At 44.8% G+C, this 19,758-nt stretch overlaps 1 protein-coding gene across 3 annotated transcripts in view; it reads left to right on the top strand.

The window, feature by feature from the left end:
* The window catches only part of EPC1 (enhancer of polycomb homolog 1), a 98,070-nt gene that overhangs the window by 10,247 nt on the left and 68,065 nt on the right, over window positions 1-19,758 (top strand). Inside the window, exon 1 of one of the 3 annotated variants that reach the window (XM_073677627.1) lies at window positions 17,231-17,762. The exons of the other annotated variants lie outside the window; for them this stretch is intronic. Coding sequence (XP_073533728.1) covers window positions 17,610-17,762 — 153 coding nt within the window. The 5' untranslated portion in view covers window positions 17,231-17,609. Of the gene's footprint in view, window positions 1-17,230; window positions 17,763-19,758 lie in introns of those variants that run through there. 3 annotated transcript variants of the gene reach the window in all.

Genomic DNA, 19,758 nt, shown 5'->3' with positions numbered 1-19,758 from the left:
CACAGTTAGGCACAATTTCTATTATAGTGTATGGCGCTGTTCATATGTTAGTGTATTTTTGGACACCACTCGGGTGCCATCCACGTGTTCTCTGATCATTTTGGCTAAGATCACATGAACATATTTCACAATCTGTATAATGGACCGCAATGCCTGGTCTCTCAAACCAAAACAACAGCCTCATATGTATCTACGAGGCTATAAGTTCAGGTCGGGAAAGGACATGCGATCCCTCAGGGCATTGTGGTCCATGTACGGACAGCGTATATCAAGCTAGCTCGGCCTTTGATAGCTTAAGAAACTTCGATAAAATTTGATCAAAAACACTAATGCTACCGCTTTTTTGCATACGAGGAAAATCACTGGTGTCTGAATGAACCGTAACAAGGGGTTGTATTAGATTAGAAAACTGTGGTTGCTTTCTGCCAGAGCCAGCGCAACTTTGGACCATATGTTGTATGTAGTATTGTGGCTCAACCCAATTTGAAAGGGAGAGTTGGTTTTGAAAGAAATCAGACATGTTTTACACGTTGTTGGCATTGGAGCCAAGCAATATTCTTAAACTTTCCTAACTAGAAAAGTGTTGGAAACCAATGGCTGATCCAGCTACAGTGACTTTCCTCCTATGAAAAATTAATTGCTGGAGTCTTAAACCAATAAGGCGGTGGCTGGACGGAGACAGACACTGCAGCCAAATATCGCGTTGTGTTGTTGCTACACTGCGGCATAGCGCAGGTGAATCTGCAGGAAACTGATGAGCAAGTTGTAAGAAGTTGGAATTTTGTTTTCCAACTTTCTTGTCATGGTCACAGTACCTTGTAGATCACAATATGACCCCATTACACTGCAATATAATAGCAGCACTGAGCAATGTTTGGCTGTGCTACCAATGTCGCCATCCAACCCCCAGCCTGCTTTCGTGGGGCTTTGAATCAAACCCATAGTGTCGACATTGTGTCTGCACCAGGGCTGTGGAGTCAGAATCGGAATAAAATGGCCCGACTCCAACTCCTAAAATATATAATAAATTGGGTACAGTAGTTCAATGCAGTTTGTGGGGAATATTTTTTCATAAGAATTTGGGAAAGTTATGAAATGTCCTATAAATGTCGGTCCTATTCCTAATCTAAGGGTCTAGACTTTCAGCTTAGATGAATCTGTGCTATAGTAAATTTATCACTTAAACATGAGCCATGTATGAGGGAGTCGGCGTCGTGGAGTCTGTGTCATGGAAATTTAGGACTTGGAGTCAGAGGTTTAGCTTACTGACTTCACAGCCCTGGTCTGCACACACGGCATCGCGCCTATTTTGCAGAAATGTATTGAAATGCTATCACGTGTTACGTGATTACAATGGACCACATATCTTCATATATCTTTAGCCTTGTGCACTACTGTAGGCTTAAAATGGATCTCCCGCCATGATTATAGATCGGACTTCTAGCTATGGGTCTCATGTATTCCTGAGGAGCACTCCCTCCACCCATCACTGTAGATTGACGGCTGCTATGTGTATAGCCAGGTACACGTCAGTAAGCGGAACGCTTTGGAGCTTCTTCTCCCTCTGTTGGCTGCACATTTTGGCAGGAAATGTGGCTGTGGATATTAGGACGACCTTGATAATTCCGTTCTCTTTCTCTGGTCAGTATTCCCTTACAGTCGGAAAAGGAAGGAAGAAGAAAGACTTTTGTTTGTTGGGATCTGTTCTATTTTTTAATGTTGATATGTAACAACACACCAGACATATATTCTATTTTTTTTAGAGTTAAATTGATCCTCCACCCCCAATATTAAATATGACTACCGGTACATGTTTCTAATGTGCCGCCTTCTACTGTTGCTTCCTCGGTCTCTAGGATTGGTGCCACTTCCTAATCTCCAAATCGGCCTCTGCATACTGTAGGCTTGGGGAGCGCTATGGAAAGTCTGAACCATAACTTCTGCCTTTCCATTGTTGTTGGATTGACCATGATGACAGAACAGTGGCTGACAGGAGAGGCGTTGTTCACACTTTGGAGCATGCTCCCCATGCTTCTGGTCTTACTCATGCATAATATTTATTATTCCTTTCCAGCAGGAGCCATTAGCAGATTAGGCTGCTGTTTAGCATAGTCTTTGTACTAGTGCACTGCAGACACAATCATGGTGTGATGACTTCGTGACTCAGCAGTGACCACTAAAGTGTAGGGAGCTGTGCTTGCCCGTTCCGTTTACAGCAGAGCACCGGACCTCCACAATCTCATATACAGTGCTGGCCAAAAGTATTGGCACCCCTGCAATTCTGTCAGATAATACTCAGTTTCTTCCTGAAAATGATTGCAATCACAAATTCTTTGGTATTATTCTCTTCATTTAATTTGTCTTCAATGAAAAAAACACAAAAAGAATTGTCCTAAAGCCAAATTGGATATAATTCCTCACCAAACCTATAAATGGGGGTGGACAAAAGTATTGGCACCCTTTGAAAAATCATGTGATTCTTCTCTAATTCGTGTAATTAACAGCACCTGTAACTTACCTATGGCACCTAACAGGTGTTGGCAATAACTAAATCACACTTGCAGCCAGTTAACATGGATTAAAGTTGACTCAACCTCTGTCCTGTGTCCTTGTGTGTACCACATTGGGCATGGAGAAAAGAAAGAAGACCAAAGAACTGTCTGAGGACTTGAGAAACCAAATTGTGAGAAAGCATGAGCAATCTCAAGGCTACAAGTCCATCTCCAAAGACCTGAATGTTCCTGTGTCTTCCATGCGCAGTGTCATCAAGAAGTTTAAAGCCCATGGCACTGTGGCTAACCTCCCTAGATGTGGACGGAAAAGAAAAATTGACGAGAGATTTCAACGCAAGATTGTGCGGAGGGTGGATAAAGAACCTCAACTAACATCCAAACAAGCTCTAGCTGCCCTGCAGTCCGAGGGTACAACAGTGTCAACCCGTACTATCCATCGGCGTCTGAATGAAAAGGGACTGTATGGTAGGATACCCAAGAAGACCCCACTTCTTACTCCGAGAAATAAAAAATCCAGGCTGGAGTTTGCTAAAACTTACCTGAGAAAGCCTAAAACGTTTTGGAAGAATGTTCTCTGGTCAGATGAGACAAAAGTAGAGCTTTTTGGGAAAAAGCATCAACATAGAGTATACAGGAAAAAAAAAGAGGCATTCAAAGAAAAGAACACGGTTCCTACAGTCAAACATGGCAGAGGTTCCCTGATGTTTTGGGGTTGCTTTGCTGCCTCTAGCACTGGACTGCTTGACCGTGTGCATGGCATTATGAAGTTTGAAGACTACCAACAAATTTTGCAGCATAATGTAGGGCCCAGTGTGAGAAAGCTGGGTCTCCCTCAGAGGTCATGGGTCTTCCAGCAGGACAATGACCCAAAACACACTTCCAAAAGCACTATAAAATGATTTGAGAGAAAGCACTGGAGACTTCTAAGGTGGCCAGCAATGAGTCCAGACCTGAATCCCATAGAACACCTGTGGAGAGATCTCAAAATGGCAGTTTGGAGAAGGCACCCTTCAAATATCAGGGACCTGGAGCAGTTTGCCAAAGAAGAATGGTCTACAATTCCAGCAGAACATTGTAAGAAACTCATTGATGGTTACCGGAAGCGGTTGTTCGCAGTTATTTTGGCTAAAGGTTGTGCAACCAAGTATTAGGCTGAGGGTGCCAATACTTTTGTCCCGCCCTTTTTTGGAGTTTTGTGTGAAATGATCAATGATTTGATTTTTGCTTCATTCTCTTTTGTGTTTTTTCCTTGCAAGCAAATTAAATGAAGATAATAATACCAAAGAATTTGTGATTGCAATCATTTTCAGGAAGACACGGAGTATTATCTGACAGAATTGCAGGGGTGCCAATACTTTTGGCCAGCACTGTAAGTGACCTATCCAACGAATAGGCCATCAATATGTAAAGGCTTCCCATACATATTAGACTAACATCAGCTGGACCCACTGAAATGTTTTGGTGGGTGCAACAGGGCGCACCAGCCCGGTGCCACCTTCTCCTGGCTTTTCCTTGCACCTAGTTGATTGACAAGTCTATCCCGTATGTATACATAAGGAGAGATTAGTCAATCACCTGGAGGATGCAGGTAGAAACCAGCCAGGGGCAGCACCAGACTAGTTTGTCTTTTCTTATAGTCCCTGGCCATATCTCTAAACTACCATTTCTCTAAAATGCTGGAGAGTTTCTGAGAAAACCATGCCTAGCTGCCATCATGCAGCTCATTCTGTTCCAGAAGCACATTTTGAATGGCCCAAATATCTTTTTACCCAGCCCAATGTGCTAAAAGGTAGACTGACAGCATAGTATGACTGTTCAAACCAAGTACAAGTGCTCTGTGCACTATGGCGTGGCCAAACATTTAAGTGCACCGTCCCACTTACCTGTTTTCCCTCTATCTTGACACCCTCCTCTTCTTTGATGACTCTGGCTTTATAGAGCAAGAGAAGGACAGAGAGATGGGAAGGTGCACTTAAATGTTTGGCCACGCCATGGTGCACCAACGCCTGTACTGGGTTTGAACAGTCATTCTGTGCTGACAGTCACTTTAAGATTCTTGTTCAGGTGGCATTTTATATCTGCTGCTCAAGTAACGTGGGTTAATTTTCTTGGTGTGCTGCAGCAGCGGGGCAGTAAGCAGCGATCAGGCGAGGACACTGTGAGCTCTAGAGCGCCTCAGCAATCGGGCACGAACAATGTGCCATGTACTGTGTGCGCCTGACCTCCATCTCTACGCAGGTAATGTGCACACTGTGCCATAGAGCCCACACACTCGCGCGCACACAGCATTGCCGCAGCATTTGATTTGTTTCTTCGGCTGTCCCTCTCTGCGGGCCTGTGGTGGAGCATTCATTGACTTCATGAGCTGCCATACTACATTTATCCTGTGTGCATAAAGTCTAAGGCTGTGGTTACGCTGCTACTTATCATAAACAGTGTTTTAGCATTCAGTCATAGTGAATACTGTGGCCTCGCCGGCAGCTCTTGTGGCCTCGCCGGCAGCTCTTGTGGCCTCGTCCACGTTCTGGATGAGTACAGGAGCCAAGTTCTGTTGTGTGCAGTAGTCTCGTGCACAAAAAGGAGCCAACCCGTGCATGCTGCAATCTGTGTATCGGTTTAAGGCCACGGCCCCACTATCAGTATTTGATCAGTATTTTTTCTCAAGAGTGGGAGCCAAAACCAGGAGTGGGAGATCAATTCTGCATTGATCTCCCACTCCTGGTTTTGGCTCCCACTCCAGAGAAAAAATACAGACCGAATACTGATAGTGGGGCCGTGGCCTAATGCAGAAAATAGTCTGTGCTGTCACTTGTGCAGACTGACTGAAAATAACGCCAATGAGACTAAGCTAGATTTGCAAAACGGTGTCAAGGCCCATTTACATGGGGTCATTAGGCGCTCAGCTGATAAACCTGCAAAATGCTTGATTGTTGGCAGATCGGATCATTTATTAAGAGAAATTATTGTCGGCAGTCCATTGCCCCCAACATGCACACTGTATGGGAAAGGAATGATTATATTACCATTTGTTTTGTAAGACTTGTGAATGGGGCATAAACTAGCGTAGGTCGCCTTGTATATACACTGTGTTCCAAATTATTATGCAAATAATATTTTCTCAGATTTTACCAAAATGCCCCGTCTCATGCTGCACATAACACATCTGCATCTCTGGCTGCTATGGGCATAAAAGGGGACAAACTTATGGTGTGGCCAGCATGCTCCCCTGACCTCAACCCGATTGAGAACCTCTGGAGCATCATCAAAAGGAGTGTCTATGATGGCGGGAGGCAGTTCACATCTAAGCAACAGCTCTGGGAGGGTATTCTGTCCTCATGCAAAACAATTGAAGCAGAAACCATCCAAAACCTGACAAATTCAATGGACGAGAGAGTTCAGAAGCTCCTTTCGAACAAGGGGTCCTATGTGCAAATGTAACATCACCTAGAATAAAGTTTTGAGTTGAAAACTGTTTGATTTCAGTTTGTAATAACTTGCTAATGCTTATAATTTCAAAAATGACCATTTTTTTGTTCTTTATTGAGATTAAAAGGTTGAAAACTCTGCTGTGCATAATAATTTGGAACATGCATTTTGAGTGCAGTTTGAGTTTTTTATTTTTTTTTAAAAATATACTGTTATCATAGGCAGTTTGTACAAAAACCTTTCAATTGTACTCTAATAGTTATTTGACTGGAAAATTACAATGACTGCAATTCATATAGGTAATTTGGGAAAATCTGAGAAAATATTATTTGCATAATAATTTGGAACACAGTGTAGTCCGTCAGTGCTGGTTTATGGGTAGAAATCTGCCTGTCTAGATCAGCTTATTTTATTTCATATATTTATTGTTCTGGCCCATAAATGTCTTCTCTGTGAAGGTCATCACAGTGTAAATCTAAAAATGTTGTAGAAGTTGCACGCAGCAATGAAGGGAACGCTTTTTTTGTGTATGAACATTGTACATTAAGAGGTTTACAGAAGAGACCAGTCCTTAGAACTGGAGCTGACGCCGATCACTTCAGGACTATGTGTGGCCTTAGGAGGACAGTCTCATTCAGAGCAATCACCGAATTGGACGTGTAACAGAACATTGTTTTTATTATTATTTCTATTAGAATGGATACATTGTACGTTTATTAAGCAAAGATGAACTCCTATGCAAACAGTAAAGCCTTTCTTCCAATGAGGAATTATAACAGCATTCTTACCTTCTTGTACAGAAACATAAGAAGCTATCAGATTCTAATGATTGGCCAAACATAAAAAATTACCCCCAGTGTAGGAAAATCTAGAAGTTGCTGGATGGTTCAATGCCGATTCTTCAATAGAGGTAGTCTAGAGCCCATCGCAGCAGGGCACAGCCATTGTAGGTGGCATACTGAAGATGGGGCAGAGAGGGACACCGTTTTTCCAAATCTTTCTCCTCCTTTAAAAGGTTCTCTGAGCTTAAGAAAACAAAAATGTTTTTTTATTCGATGGGCCGATGCAAAAGTGAGTGAAACTAGATTACCCCTTTAAGTTATGGTCTTGACACCGCAAGAAGGGATAGTAAATTAGTCTAAATATGATTGGAAAGGTTCAAATAATGCTGTAGGCCAGGGGTCCCAAATTTGTGACTTGCAAACAACTGATGGTTGGTTCACGGATGTCTCCCAACTCTGTGCATTAGTGCCGAGTCTAGCAGACAACTGGAACTTTTTTTTTTTTACCCAGAGTATGAGGTAGAAGAGCTATAAAGAGGCTGTAGTGGCACTGCGGCTGCCTCCGGCCCCCAGCTGGGGGCCTCATCCCATCATACGTTCCTACAGTTTTGTTTCCTTTGCACTGACCAATTCACGCTCGGTATGTGTAGAGTGCACAATGCACACACTCATGGCTCCACAGTGCTCTCCCAAACCTGCCCTCCTCCAATAAGAGATTTTACTGTGAGGACAGCAGGTCAGATGGACAGACATTTTACATAACTATTGTCAAATTTGAAAAAACAATGATACAACTTATATGGGAAGAAATGACGTATAAATGAGACCTTAGTGTGAGTTCACATGAGCGCATGAAAAAAATCAGATTGTAAGGGCATCTCATGTGTACAGCTCCATCTTCAGGTCACCCACAGATTTCCTATTAGATTTGGCTGGGCCGTTACAAAACTTTGATCTGTCTCTGGTGAAGCCATTCTTTTGTTGATTTGGAGGTATGCTTAGGGTCGTTGTCGTACTGAAAGGTGAAATTCCTCTTCATCTTCTTAGCAAAGGCATTGTTGGTTTTGATATAAATTTGACTGATATTTGGAACGGTTAATAATTCTCTCCACCTCGACAAAAGCTCGAGTTCCAGCTGCCGAAAGCATAATGCTGCCTCCACCATGCATAACTGGGGGTATGGTGTTGTTTTGGTGATGCGCAGTGTTTGGTTTTGCACCAAACATAAATTTTTGGAATTGAGTCAAAAAGTTCAATCTTGGTCTCATCAGATCATAATCAGTTTTCCCACATGCTTCTGGCAGACTTGATGTAGGTTTTAGCAAAACATATCTGGGCCTGAATGTTTTCCTTTAATAAGAAAAGGCTTCCATCTTGACACCCTACCCCATAGGTCAGACATATGAAGAATATAGGCCTTGTTGTCACATGCAGTCCACAACCACTACTTTACAAAAATTCATGCAGCTCCTTGAATGTTGCAGTAGGCCTCTTGGCCGCCTCCTGGAACAATTTTCTTCTTGTCCTTTCATTAATTTTTGAGCTACGTCCAGTTCTACGTAATGTCACTGTTATGTCAAAGAAAGGTAAAGGATGCAGCTTTAAATTTATATATACACACAGTGCAGACCAAAAGTTTGGACACACCTTCTCATTTAAAGATTTTTCTGTATTTTCATAACTATGAAAATTGTACATTCACACTGAAGGCATCAAAACTATGAATTAACACATGTGGAATTATATACTTAACAAAAAAGTGTGAACAACTGAAAATGTCTTATATTCTAGGTTCTTCAAAGTAGCCACCTTTTGCTTTGATGACTGCTTTGCACACTCTTGGCATTCTCTTGATGAGCTTCAAGCGGTAGTCACCGGAAATGGTTTTCACTTCACAGGTGTGCCCTGTCAGGTTTAATAAGTGGGATTTCTTGCCTTATAAATGGGGTTGGGACCATCAGTTGTGTTGTGCAGAAGTCAGATGGATACACAGCTGATAGTCTATTCAGTAGGACTGTTAGCTGCTTTTTTCTTGCCATAATACAAATTCTAAGTAAAAAAAAACGAGTGGCCATCATTACTTTAAGAAATGAAGGTCAGTCAGTCCGAAAAATTGGGCAAACTTTGAATGTGTCCCCAAGTGCAGTTGCAAAAACCAGCAAGCGCTACAAAGAAACTGGCTCACATGAGGACCGCCCCAGGAAAGGAAGACCAAGAGTCACCTCTGCTTCGGAGGATAAGTTTATCTGAGTCACCAGCCTCAGAAATCACAGGTTAACAGCAGCTCAGATTAGAGACCCGGTCAATGCCACACAGAGTTCTAGCAGCAGACATACCTCTACAACAATTGTTAAGAGGAGACTTTGTGCAGCAGGCCTTCATGGTAAAATAGCTGCTAGGAAACCACTGCTAAGGACAGGCAACAAGCTGAAGAGACTTGTTTGGGCTAAAGAACACAAGGAATGGACATTAGACCAGTGGAAATCTGTGCTTTGGTCTGATGAGTCCAAATTTGAGATCTTTGGTCCCAACCACCGTGTCTTTGTGCGACGCAGAAAAGGTGAACGGATGGACTCTACATGCCTGGTTCCCACCGTGAAGCATGGAGGATGAGGTGTGATGGTGTGGGGGTGCTTTGCTGGTGACACTGTTGGGGATTTATTCAAAATTGAAGGCATACTGAACCAGCATGGCTACCACAGCATCTTGCAGCGACTTGCTATTCCATCCGGTTTGCATTTAGTGGGACCATAATTTATTTTTCAACAGGACAATGACCCCAAACACACCTCCAGGCTGTGTAAGGGCTATTTGACCAAGAAGGAGAGTGATGGGGTGCTACGCCAGATGACCTGGCCTCCACAGTCACCAGACCTGAACCCAATCGAGATGGTTTGTGGTGAGCTGGACGGCAGAGTGAAGGCAAAAGGGCCAACAAGTGCTAAGCATCTCTGGGAACTCCTTCAAGATTGTTAGAAGACCATTTCCGGTGACTACCTCTTGAAGCTCGCCAAGAGTGTGCAAAGCAGTCATCAAAGCAAAAGGTGGCTACTTTGAAGAACCTAGAATATAAGACATATTTTCAGTTGTTTCACACTTTTTTGTTAAGTATATAATTCCACATATGTTAATTCATAGTTTTGATGCTTTCAGTGTGAATGTACAATTTTCAAAGTCATGAAAATACAGAAAAATCTTTCAATCAGAAGGTGTGTCCAAACTTTTGGTCTGTAGTGTGTGTGTGTGTGTGTGTGTGTGTGTTTGATATATGTAATAACTGTTGGACACAGTAATGTTTCTGCCTTGAAATGAGGTTTATTGTACTAACAGAAAATGTGCAATCTGCATTCAAACAAAATTTGACAGGTGCATAAGTATGGGCACCCTTATCATTTTCTTGTTTTAAATACTCCTACCTACTTTTTACTGACTTACTAAAGCACTTTTTTTGGTTTTGTAACCTCATTGAGCTTTGAACTTCATAGCCAGGTGTATGCAATCATGAGAAAAGCTACTTAAAGTGGCCACTTGCAAGTTGTTCTCCTGTTTGAATCTCCTCTGAAGAGTGGCATCATGGGCTCCTCAAAACAACTGTCAAATGATCTGAAAACAAAGATTATTCAACATAGTTGTTCAGGGGAAGGATACAAAAAGCTGTCTCAGAGACTTAACCTGTCAGTTTCCACTGTGAGGAACATAGTAAGGAAATGGAAGAACACAGGGACAGTTCTTGTTAAGGGCAGAAGTGGCAGGCCAAGAAAAACATCAGAAAGGCAGAGAAGAAGAATGGTGAGATCAGTCAAGGACAATCCTCAGACCACCTCCAGAGAGCTGCAGCATCAACTTGCTGCAGATGGTGTCACTGTGCATCGGTCAACTATACAACGCACTTTGCACAAGGAGAAGCTGTATGGGAGAGTGATGCGAAAGAAGCCGTTTCTGCAAGCACGCCACAAACAGAGTCGGCTGAGGTATGCAAAAGCACATTTGGAGAAGCCAATTTCTTTTTGGAAGAAGGTCCTGTGGACTGATGAAACCAAGATTGAGTTGTTTGGTCATACAAAAAGGCGTTATGCCTGGCGGAAAAAAACACAGCATTCCAAGAAAAACACTTGCTACCCACAGTAAAATTTGGTGGAGGTTCCATCATGCTTTGGGGCTGTGTGGCCAATACCGGCACCGGGAATCTTGTTAAAGTTGAGGGACGCATGGATTCCACTCAGTATCAGCAGATTCTTGACAATAATGTTCAAGAATCAGTGATAAAGTTGAACTTACGCAGAGGATGGATCTTTCAGCAAGACAATGATCCAAAAACCGCTCCAAATCTACTCAGGCATTCATGCAGAGGAACAATTCCAATGTTCTGGAATGGCCATCCCAGTCCCCAGACCTGAATATCATTGAACATCTGTGGGATCATTTGAAGAGGGCTGTCCATGCTCGGCAACCATCAAACTTAACTGAACTGGAATTGTTTTGTAAAGAGGAATGGTCAAAAATACCTTCATCCAGGAAATCATTAAAAGCTACAGGAAGCGACTAGAGGCTGTTATTTTTGCAAAAGGAGGATCTACTAAATATTAATGTCACTTTTCTGGTGAGGTGCCCATACTTATGCACCTGTCAAATTTTGTTTGAATGCAGATTGCACATTTTCTGTTAGTACAATAAACCTCATTTCAAGGCAGAAACATTACTGTGCCCAACAGTTATTACATATATCTAACTGAAATAGCTGTTGCAAAAACACCAATTTTAAGAAAACATTAAGCTTAAGATTAATAGGGGAGCCCAAACTTTTTCATATAACTGTACTTTGTCACTGTTGTACCAAATTTAAACCACTTCTTCTTGACTATTTTCAGTATTCACTGCTATTATTTATTTTTAGAGCATTCCATGGTGCTGTACATGAGAAGGGGTTACGTACAAAATCCAAATTAATAGGGCGTTGATCCAGGGAACTAGTCTGATTGCTGTATGGAGTCAGGAAGGAATTTCTTTCCCCAATGTGGAGCTTAGTGTTTGCCACATGTTTTTTTTTGCCTTCCTCTGGATCAACAAGTTAGGCTATGGGTTGAACTAGATGGACTTAGTCTTCCTTCAACCTTAAAAACTATGTTACTATGTTAATTACAACGTATAAACTAGCAATGACAGACTGGTACAGAGGGAAGAGGACCCTGCCCTTGCGGGATTAAAGTCTACAGGATAATGGGGAAGGAGACAGTAGGTTGGGGGGTTGCAGCACCTCTGATGGTGGTGTGGAGGGAGCGTGGCCATTGCAGGTTGTAAACTTTCTTGAAGAGATGGGTTTTCATGTTCCGTCTGAAAGTTCCAAATGTGGCGGATAATCGGACATGTTGTGGCACAGAATTCCAGAGGATGGGGGATAATCGGGATAAGTTTTGGAGGCGATTAGGTGAGGAACGTATAAGTATGGAAGAGACAAGGAGGTTTTGGGAGGATCTAAGATTATGTGGGGAGATTAGTTCGGAGATATACAGAGGAGACAGATTATGGACGGTTTTGTAAATCAGTATTAGTAGTTTGAACTGGATCAGTTGGGGAATTGGGATATCTAATGCCTTGGAAATTTTTATTTTGTCCACTTCTCCTGACTGATAACTTTCAACAATGAGATCCCTTTGCTGTGTTGTAAGCAGTTTACTGAAAAATGCAACTAAGAAAATGTCAGGAAAATCCTATTAGAACAACTAAACTTTCTACGGGATTAATCAGAATTACTGTAAATGATGGCAGCTGTGTACTGACTACAATGTTACATGAGGGTAAATGTGATTTGGGGATGTTGTTGTGTTTAGAGTTAGCCAATTATAAGAGGGAGTTCACACTTATGCAACCACATTATTTTAGATTTGGTATTTTCTAGCTCCCTCCCCCCATTCCCTCCTCAATGCATTTGTACACATTATGGGGGACATTAAAGGTAGAAAATGTTCTAAATTGATTTTTCTTGGTATGATTTTCTTGCATGACAATTTGTCATTTTAATAGGGGTGTGTAGACTTTTTATATCCACTGTGTGTCCATTTTGACATTCCTATGGTCTCTGCTTTTATACATTAATAATTAAAACTAATAGGCCAAGTACAGTTTCCTATGTTAATAATTGCAATGGACCCATTAAAAAAAACAGATTTTACAGGGATTATGTCAGTATGACATCCATTTTTTTTCTTTTTCGTGCACACATTGAGATATATACGCGAGCGTCATCGGAATATCAGGTGAGACTATTACCTGCTGTAATTTCCCACATGCACAGTTGGTCAGTATGGAAAAGCGTTCATGTGAGCTGAGCGTGCATGTAGGTAGAATGGAGAGAGGGGTATAAGCTGCTGCCAAACTTCTCTAAGGCTATGTGCCCACGATGCAGAAATGCTCAGGATTTTTTCCTGAGCGTTTCTGCATCTCCCTGGCAGAAAAAAAACGCATGCGGATTGTACATGCGTTTTCCTGCCAGGGACATGCGGATGTGAAGAGTTCTACACTTGCATTTCCGTATGCGGGTTGACAAGCGCTTTCCAAGCGATTTTTAGCATCACTTGGAAAGTGCTTGACAACTCGGTCACACCTTATAAATCCATGCAACCAGCATGGATTTATATAGTGTGACCCGACAGAATGTCAAAAAATAAAACTTATACTTACCTTCCGATGGTCCCCGAGTCTTGCTGCGCTCCTGTGCTGGCTGCCGGTAGATCGCTGTACGCTGTACTGAAAGACCTGCCGTCACATGACTGACGTCAGCGCAGGTCTTTCAGTCCTGCGCGATCTCTCGACAAGCACAGAGAAGCACAGAGAAGGAGTCCGGGGGCCGTCGGAGGGTGAATATAATCTTTATTTTATTCTTTTTTTACAGCTTTTAATGGTACCTGGGTGTGGAGGAGAGTCTCTTCTCCTCTACACCCGGTTACCATCCGCACATTAGAACGCACCAATTACGCAAGTACAGATGCAGTCTTGCGGAATTGGCGCGTTCTAATGCAAGTCAATGGCGGCGAAAACGCAGCGCTTCCGCAAAATAATTGGTAGTGCTGCGTTTTTTTCCGCAATGATAATCCGCAGCGGAAATTTCCGCATCATGTGCACAGCACATGCGGATTATCATTGGGGGACATGGCAGGCCTTCTACCAAGCGTTTAAGTGTTTCTGCAGCGTTTTTGCCGCTGCGGAAACGCTTAAAAAACGCATCGTGGGCACACAGCCTAACAGTCGCTTATCGCCTGTGGGGGGTGTCTAACAATTGTCATGTTGAAATCCAACTTCTTGATCCTTCTTTCCCCTCACATCTGCAGGACACGGCCAAGCTTTATTTTACTCACTTATATAGCGCCATTAATTCCACAGCACTTTACAGACAAAATCACTGTCCCCATAAGGAATCTAGATTGTGAGCCCCAATCATTATGTCTTTGGAGTGTGGGAGGAAACCGGAGAACGTGGAGGAAACCCACGCAAACATGGGGAGAACATACAAACTACTTGCAGATGTTGTCTGTGGTGGGATTTGAACCCAGGACTCCAGCGCTGCAGGGCTAACTACTGAGCCACTTGTTAGCAATCTGTCCTGACCAATTTGTCAGGCTCATCAGCCTTTCCTCCAATGTGTACAAGCACATTAAATTTGGCCAGATGCCATCAGATTTTGCAGTGTTCTAACCCTGTTTTTCACTTATGGAACACGTATCTAATCTAGTCTATAGGGCTGTTCACATGGCTGTGTTTTTTTTTCTTGTGGACTGAGTGTTCACAAAAATAAAAAAATCACGGCGACATGTCTGTTTTTGATCTGAGTCACAGATCAAAATTACCCATATAAGTCTATGGGTCTTTGCAAATTGTAGAGCACACTGATGGCATTCGTGGACTCAGACAATGGAGACGTTAAGTTCTCCATCTTCTCACCTGTGCTATGATTCATCCCAGAGAAACTGATTGAAGTTTGTTCGGGATGCTATTAGCATAATCGAGGCGATTCTCTCGCATTAGAGAATCAACTCTTGTGTGACTCTGGCTTAATGGATAGAAGAAGCTTTTATTATTTTATTTTTTTCATATGTGTAAATTCCTGATGGTAAAAGCTGAAACACTCATGATACTTGGACCGATTTTTTTTTTTTTTTTTGCGTATGTGAAAAATAATAGACGTCTGATTGAGGCCTTATCTAACAACCATGGTTGCCACAGTTAATTTTTCTCTACCCTATAGAAGGGGGTATGCCGCTCTATAATTTCCATATAATCTAATATCCTATTTTATTGCACTCTAATAGCGAAACTAGAAATATAAAATTGTGGTATGTTCTATAGGGTGTGATATATGTGTTTTGGACTAGAAGCGGAGCATCTGATGAAGCCATACGGCAGACCGGTGCTGGCAGTAACCACACAATGCATTTACAGCAAAGCAGACACTAAATCCATGCTGCCTGAACCACTGGCTCCATGAATCGGATGGCGGTTGTGATATTGCGTTTCAATGTAAACCTTTGAAAAGCCGGTTGAGGCCCATGTGTCTCAGTCTAGGTGGCTTCTTCCTATGTAGCCATAAATAGGGGTAGACCTGTCCGTCCCGGGCACGGAGAAGCATAATTGGCCTCTTGTACGGCTCATCCGAGATGCACGATCCACAGTCGGCTTTTCAAATGACTGTTTTCTCTGAAACTCTGCAACAATAACGCAGCCAGTGTTCGATTCCTGCTGCTCGTCACGTGCAGCGTGTCTCTCGAACGTGATTTTTTTTTCGTGCAGATTTATCTCGGATTTGCTGTATATCGCAGAGGGAAAACTCTGCTGCATATATTTAAACTACACCACGTCACTTTCTGCGTGGCCTCCTTGCTGATTGTTTCCACAGTATGTGACCAAAGTTTTATTGTGCCCATTTGTGCTCCCTTTAGACCACACATGTCAAACTCTGGCCTGTGGGCGATTTATATTTGGTCCGCGACACCAGAACCACCACCCCTATGTGGGGCCCATTTATTCTGTGGGCGGGGCCCATTTATTCTTTATGCCAGTTGGCCCGTGACTTTGTCCAAGTTTTTTTATTTTGACCCTCTGTGTGTTTGAGTTTGACATCCCTGCTTTAGACAAAGTTTCATACTTTTGAGCTTTGTTTGTTGCATCTGAATCCCATTTCTCAGAGATTCAGACAGAGCCTATAGATGCCAACATTTGAGGACATTTTAAGCCCCCAATCTCTTGCTCGTGGGAACTCCCTACCCCTCTGTAATGCCCCTGAACTCGCTCTGCGGAATGTAGTGTGAACAGCATAGGTGATTATATATAATTGCAGGGGGTCTGCCTGCGGGGCTCCCCCACTAATTACACGTATAAGGGTCCAAAAGTGTGTTTTGTGAATGGAGAATTATCACTGCTCCATTAGTTTAATTTACACTGGGGATATTGTCCCCTTTCCCCTCTATCAGTGGGGGTCCCAGAGATCGGACACCAAGCTTTCATTATTCAAGTTTTTGGGACTATCCCTTTTTTAAAGATGCTTAATGTATAATGAAAAGTTCTATTTTTCTTTATTGCCCCATTTTCCAGATCTCTGCTGGCTGTCAGCGTACAAGCCTCAAGCAGCCCTGTGTCAAATGTAGTGTAAGGGGGGATTCATTCACTGACAACAGAAATCTCAAAAATGGTGGAAGCGGCAATCAATGTAGTTACAAAACGTAATCTATATAAAGATGGAGATGTAATGGTCATGGTGTAATTAGGACGGGCACCAGGGCAAGGTCCCAGGACTCGCTATGTGAGCACTGGGTGTATGGAGCGCCCCCTGGAGGTGAATCCACTCCCTGCAGCCCGGGGGGGGGGTCAGAGGTGTTGTGATCGCAGCAGCCTAATGACTTGAATGTCACTGAGAAATGGAGGCGAATGTCCCTTCTGCAACATGATTGAGGGGGTCTCACTGCGTTGTCATGACAACTGTCGGCCATGTTTGTACACCCATAAAGCCCAGCCTGCACTGTAATACTTATTATTGAACTGTATTGTACATCGCCCCATGGATGACCAGTTAAAAAAAAATGGAAAAAAAATTATCATTCCCTTTTCCCCAGAATATAATAATAATTCCACATGTGGCCTCTCCGCGTGCGTCACCATCTGCACTAACAAAATATATTATCCTTATCAGATCAAATAAGAGAAATGGCGGAATCGCTGGGAGGTTATTTATTTTTTTAAAACTTTGCCTTTAAAAAAATGGACTAAAAATACACGAAAAATGGTGATAAAACTACAGCTCGTACTGAAAAAAAATGGAAGAAAGTTATCAGTGAGGCGGGGGGAGAATGAAGGCACTAGAGGCTGCAGTGGATGTGATGGAGCAGAATGACGCAGCCCTCCGCCTCATGTGAGCGCAGCCCTCACTGCCTCCATCTGTCACCATAGTAACACTCGTGTGAGGCGCGGCCCCGCTGTCGTCCTCCTGTGTGAGGCGCGGCCCCGCTCTGCTCCCGTGCGCGCCCCCGCCCTCCTGTGCGCGCTCCCTCGCTGCGGCTGGCCCGGGCCCGGCGGACGCGCAGGCGCGCTATGCACTCTGGGAATGGCTGCGCAGCTCGGGTTGGCTGGGGGAGCAGACAGCGGAGTTTTAATGTCCGCCATGTTGGCCATGGCGTATTGAAGAGGGAGGGAGAAAGAGAGACACCGGAGAGCACAGAACCCCACGAAATAACAGCCCGAACCGAGCTACGGACCACCCGGAACACCGGGAAAGGCGCCATTTTGATCCCGGCGGCTGGTGGGCGAGCGGCGGCGGCAGAGCACGGAGACCCCATGAGAGCAGCGCGGCACGGGAGGATTTCCCCGCTCGTCGGTCGCATGGCTTTGTTGTGGTAGACAGAAAATGAGCAAATTATCGTTCCGGGCTCGGGCGCTGGACGCGTCCAAACCGTTACCCGTCTTCCGCTGCGAGGACCTCCCGGACCTGCACGAGTATGCCTCCATCAACCGGGCCGTGCCGCAGATGCCCACCGGCATGGAGAAGGAAGAGGAGTCGGTAATGATTGTGGTTTTATTTGCTGCCTGCGCCCCCGGCTCTGCGCGAGCCTGCACAAAATGGCCGCCATGTTCTCCTCACGGCCGCCGAGGGGGGGCCGGGGCCGCTCTCCGGGGGTGTCTCACCCCGCTGACCCCGGGGAGGGCGAGCCGGCCTCCTCTACACCACGTACCTGCCTTGTAGGGGGGGGAACGGGCGGGTTATCGGGGAGAATTTGGAGGCGAAAGGCACAAAGGGATCACGTGACGGGGCCGCGGTCCGCCATCTTGTTGTGTGGGGATCCTGTCTTTTGGGCTGGGCCTGCGCCTGTAGTAGCGGCGGCTATCCGCCTGGGGGAGCCCGAGAACAGGCTGTGCGCTGCGCTCACCTTGTGGGATTGTTTGTGTACATCCAGGCTGACAGCCCGGCCTCCTCCTCCGGAGATGTGTGTGTGTGTGTATATATACACTGCCAGTACTGTACAGGCTGACAGCCCGGCCGCCTCCTCCGGAGATGTGTGTGTATATATACACTGCCTGTACCGTACAGGCTGACAGCCCGGCCTCCTCCTCCGGAGATGTGTGTGTGTGTGTATATACACTGCCTGTACCGTAGAGGCTGACAGCCCGGCCTCCTCCTCCGGGGATGTGTGTGTATGTGTATATATATATATATATATATATATATATATATATATATATATATATATATATATATATATATATATATATATATATATATATACACACACACACACATACACATACACATACACATACACATACACATACACACACACACACACTGCCTGTACCGTACAGGCTGACAGCCCGGCGGCCTCCTCCGGAGATGTGTGTGTATATACACACTGCCTGTACCGTAGAGGCTGACAGCCCGGCCTCCTCCTCCGGGGATGTGTGTATATATACACTGCCTGTACCGTACAGGCTGACAGCCCGGCCTCCTCCTCCGGGGATGTGTGTATATATACACTGCCTGTACCGTACAGGCTGACAGCCCGGCCTCCTCCTCCGGGGATGTGTGTATATATACACTGCCTGTACCGTACAGGCTGACACCTCGGCCTCCTCCTCCGGAGATGTGTGTGTATATACCCTGCCTGTACCGTACAGGCTGACAGCCCGGCCTCCTCCTCCGGGGATGTGTGTGTATATACACTGCCTGTACCGTACAGGCTGACAGCCCGGCCTCCTGCTCCTTGGATGTGTGTGTGTATATATACACTGCCAGTACTGTACAGGCTGACAGCTCGGCCTCCTCCTCCGGAGATGTGTGTGTGTGTGTGTGTGTATATATACCCTGCCTGTACCGTACAGGCTGACAGCCCGGCCTCCTCCGGGGATGTGTGTGTATATATACACTGCCTGTACCGTACATGCTGACAGCCCGGCCTCCTCCTCCGGGGATGTGTGTGTATATATACACTGCCTGTACCGTACAGGCTGACAACCCGGCCTCCTGCTCCAGGGATGTGTGTGTATATACACTGCCAGTACCATAGAGGCTGACAGCTCGGCCTCCTGCTGAGGGGATGTGTGTGTATATACACTGCCTGTACCGTACAGGCTGACAGCCCGGCCTCCTCCTGCTCCGGGGATGTGTGTATATATACACTGCCAGTACCGTAGAGGCTGACAGCTCGGCCTCCTGCCAGTACCGTAGAGGCTGACAGCTCGGCCTCCTCCTGCTCCAGGGATGTGTGTGTATATATACACTGCCAGTACCGTAGAGGCTGACAGCCCGGCCTCCTGCTCCGGGGATGTGTGTGTATATATATATACACTGCCTGTACCGTACAGGCTGACAGCCCGGCCTCCTCCTCCGGAGATGTGTGTGTGTGTGTGTGTGTATATATACACTGCCTGTACCGTACAGGCTGACAGCCTGGCCTCTTCCTCCGATGATGTGTGTGTATATACACTGCCTGTACCGTACAGGCTGACAGCCCGGCCTCCTCCTCCGGGGATGTGTGTGTGTATATATATACACTGCCTGT

This window comes from Phyllobates terribilis, unplaced genomic scaffold (assembly GCF_046119375.1).
Source record: "Phyllobates terribilis strain yellow unplaced genomic scaffold, ASM4611937v1 Scaffold_4__5_contigs__length_816908805, whole genome shotgun sequence".
NCBI classification, from domain to species: Eukaryota; Metazoa; Chordata; class Amphibia; order Anura; family Dendrobatidae; genus Phyllobates; species Phyllobates terribilis.
Note: the sequence above shows the minus strand (reverse complement) of the source record. Positions and strands in the feature narration are given on the sequence as shown.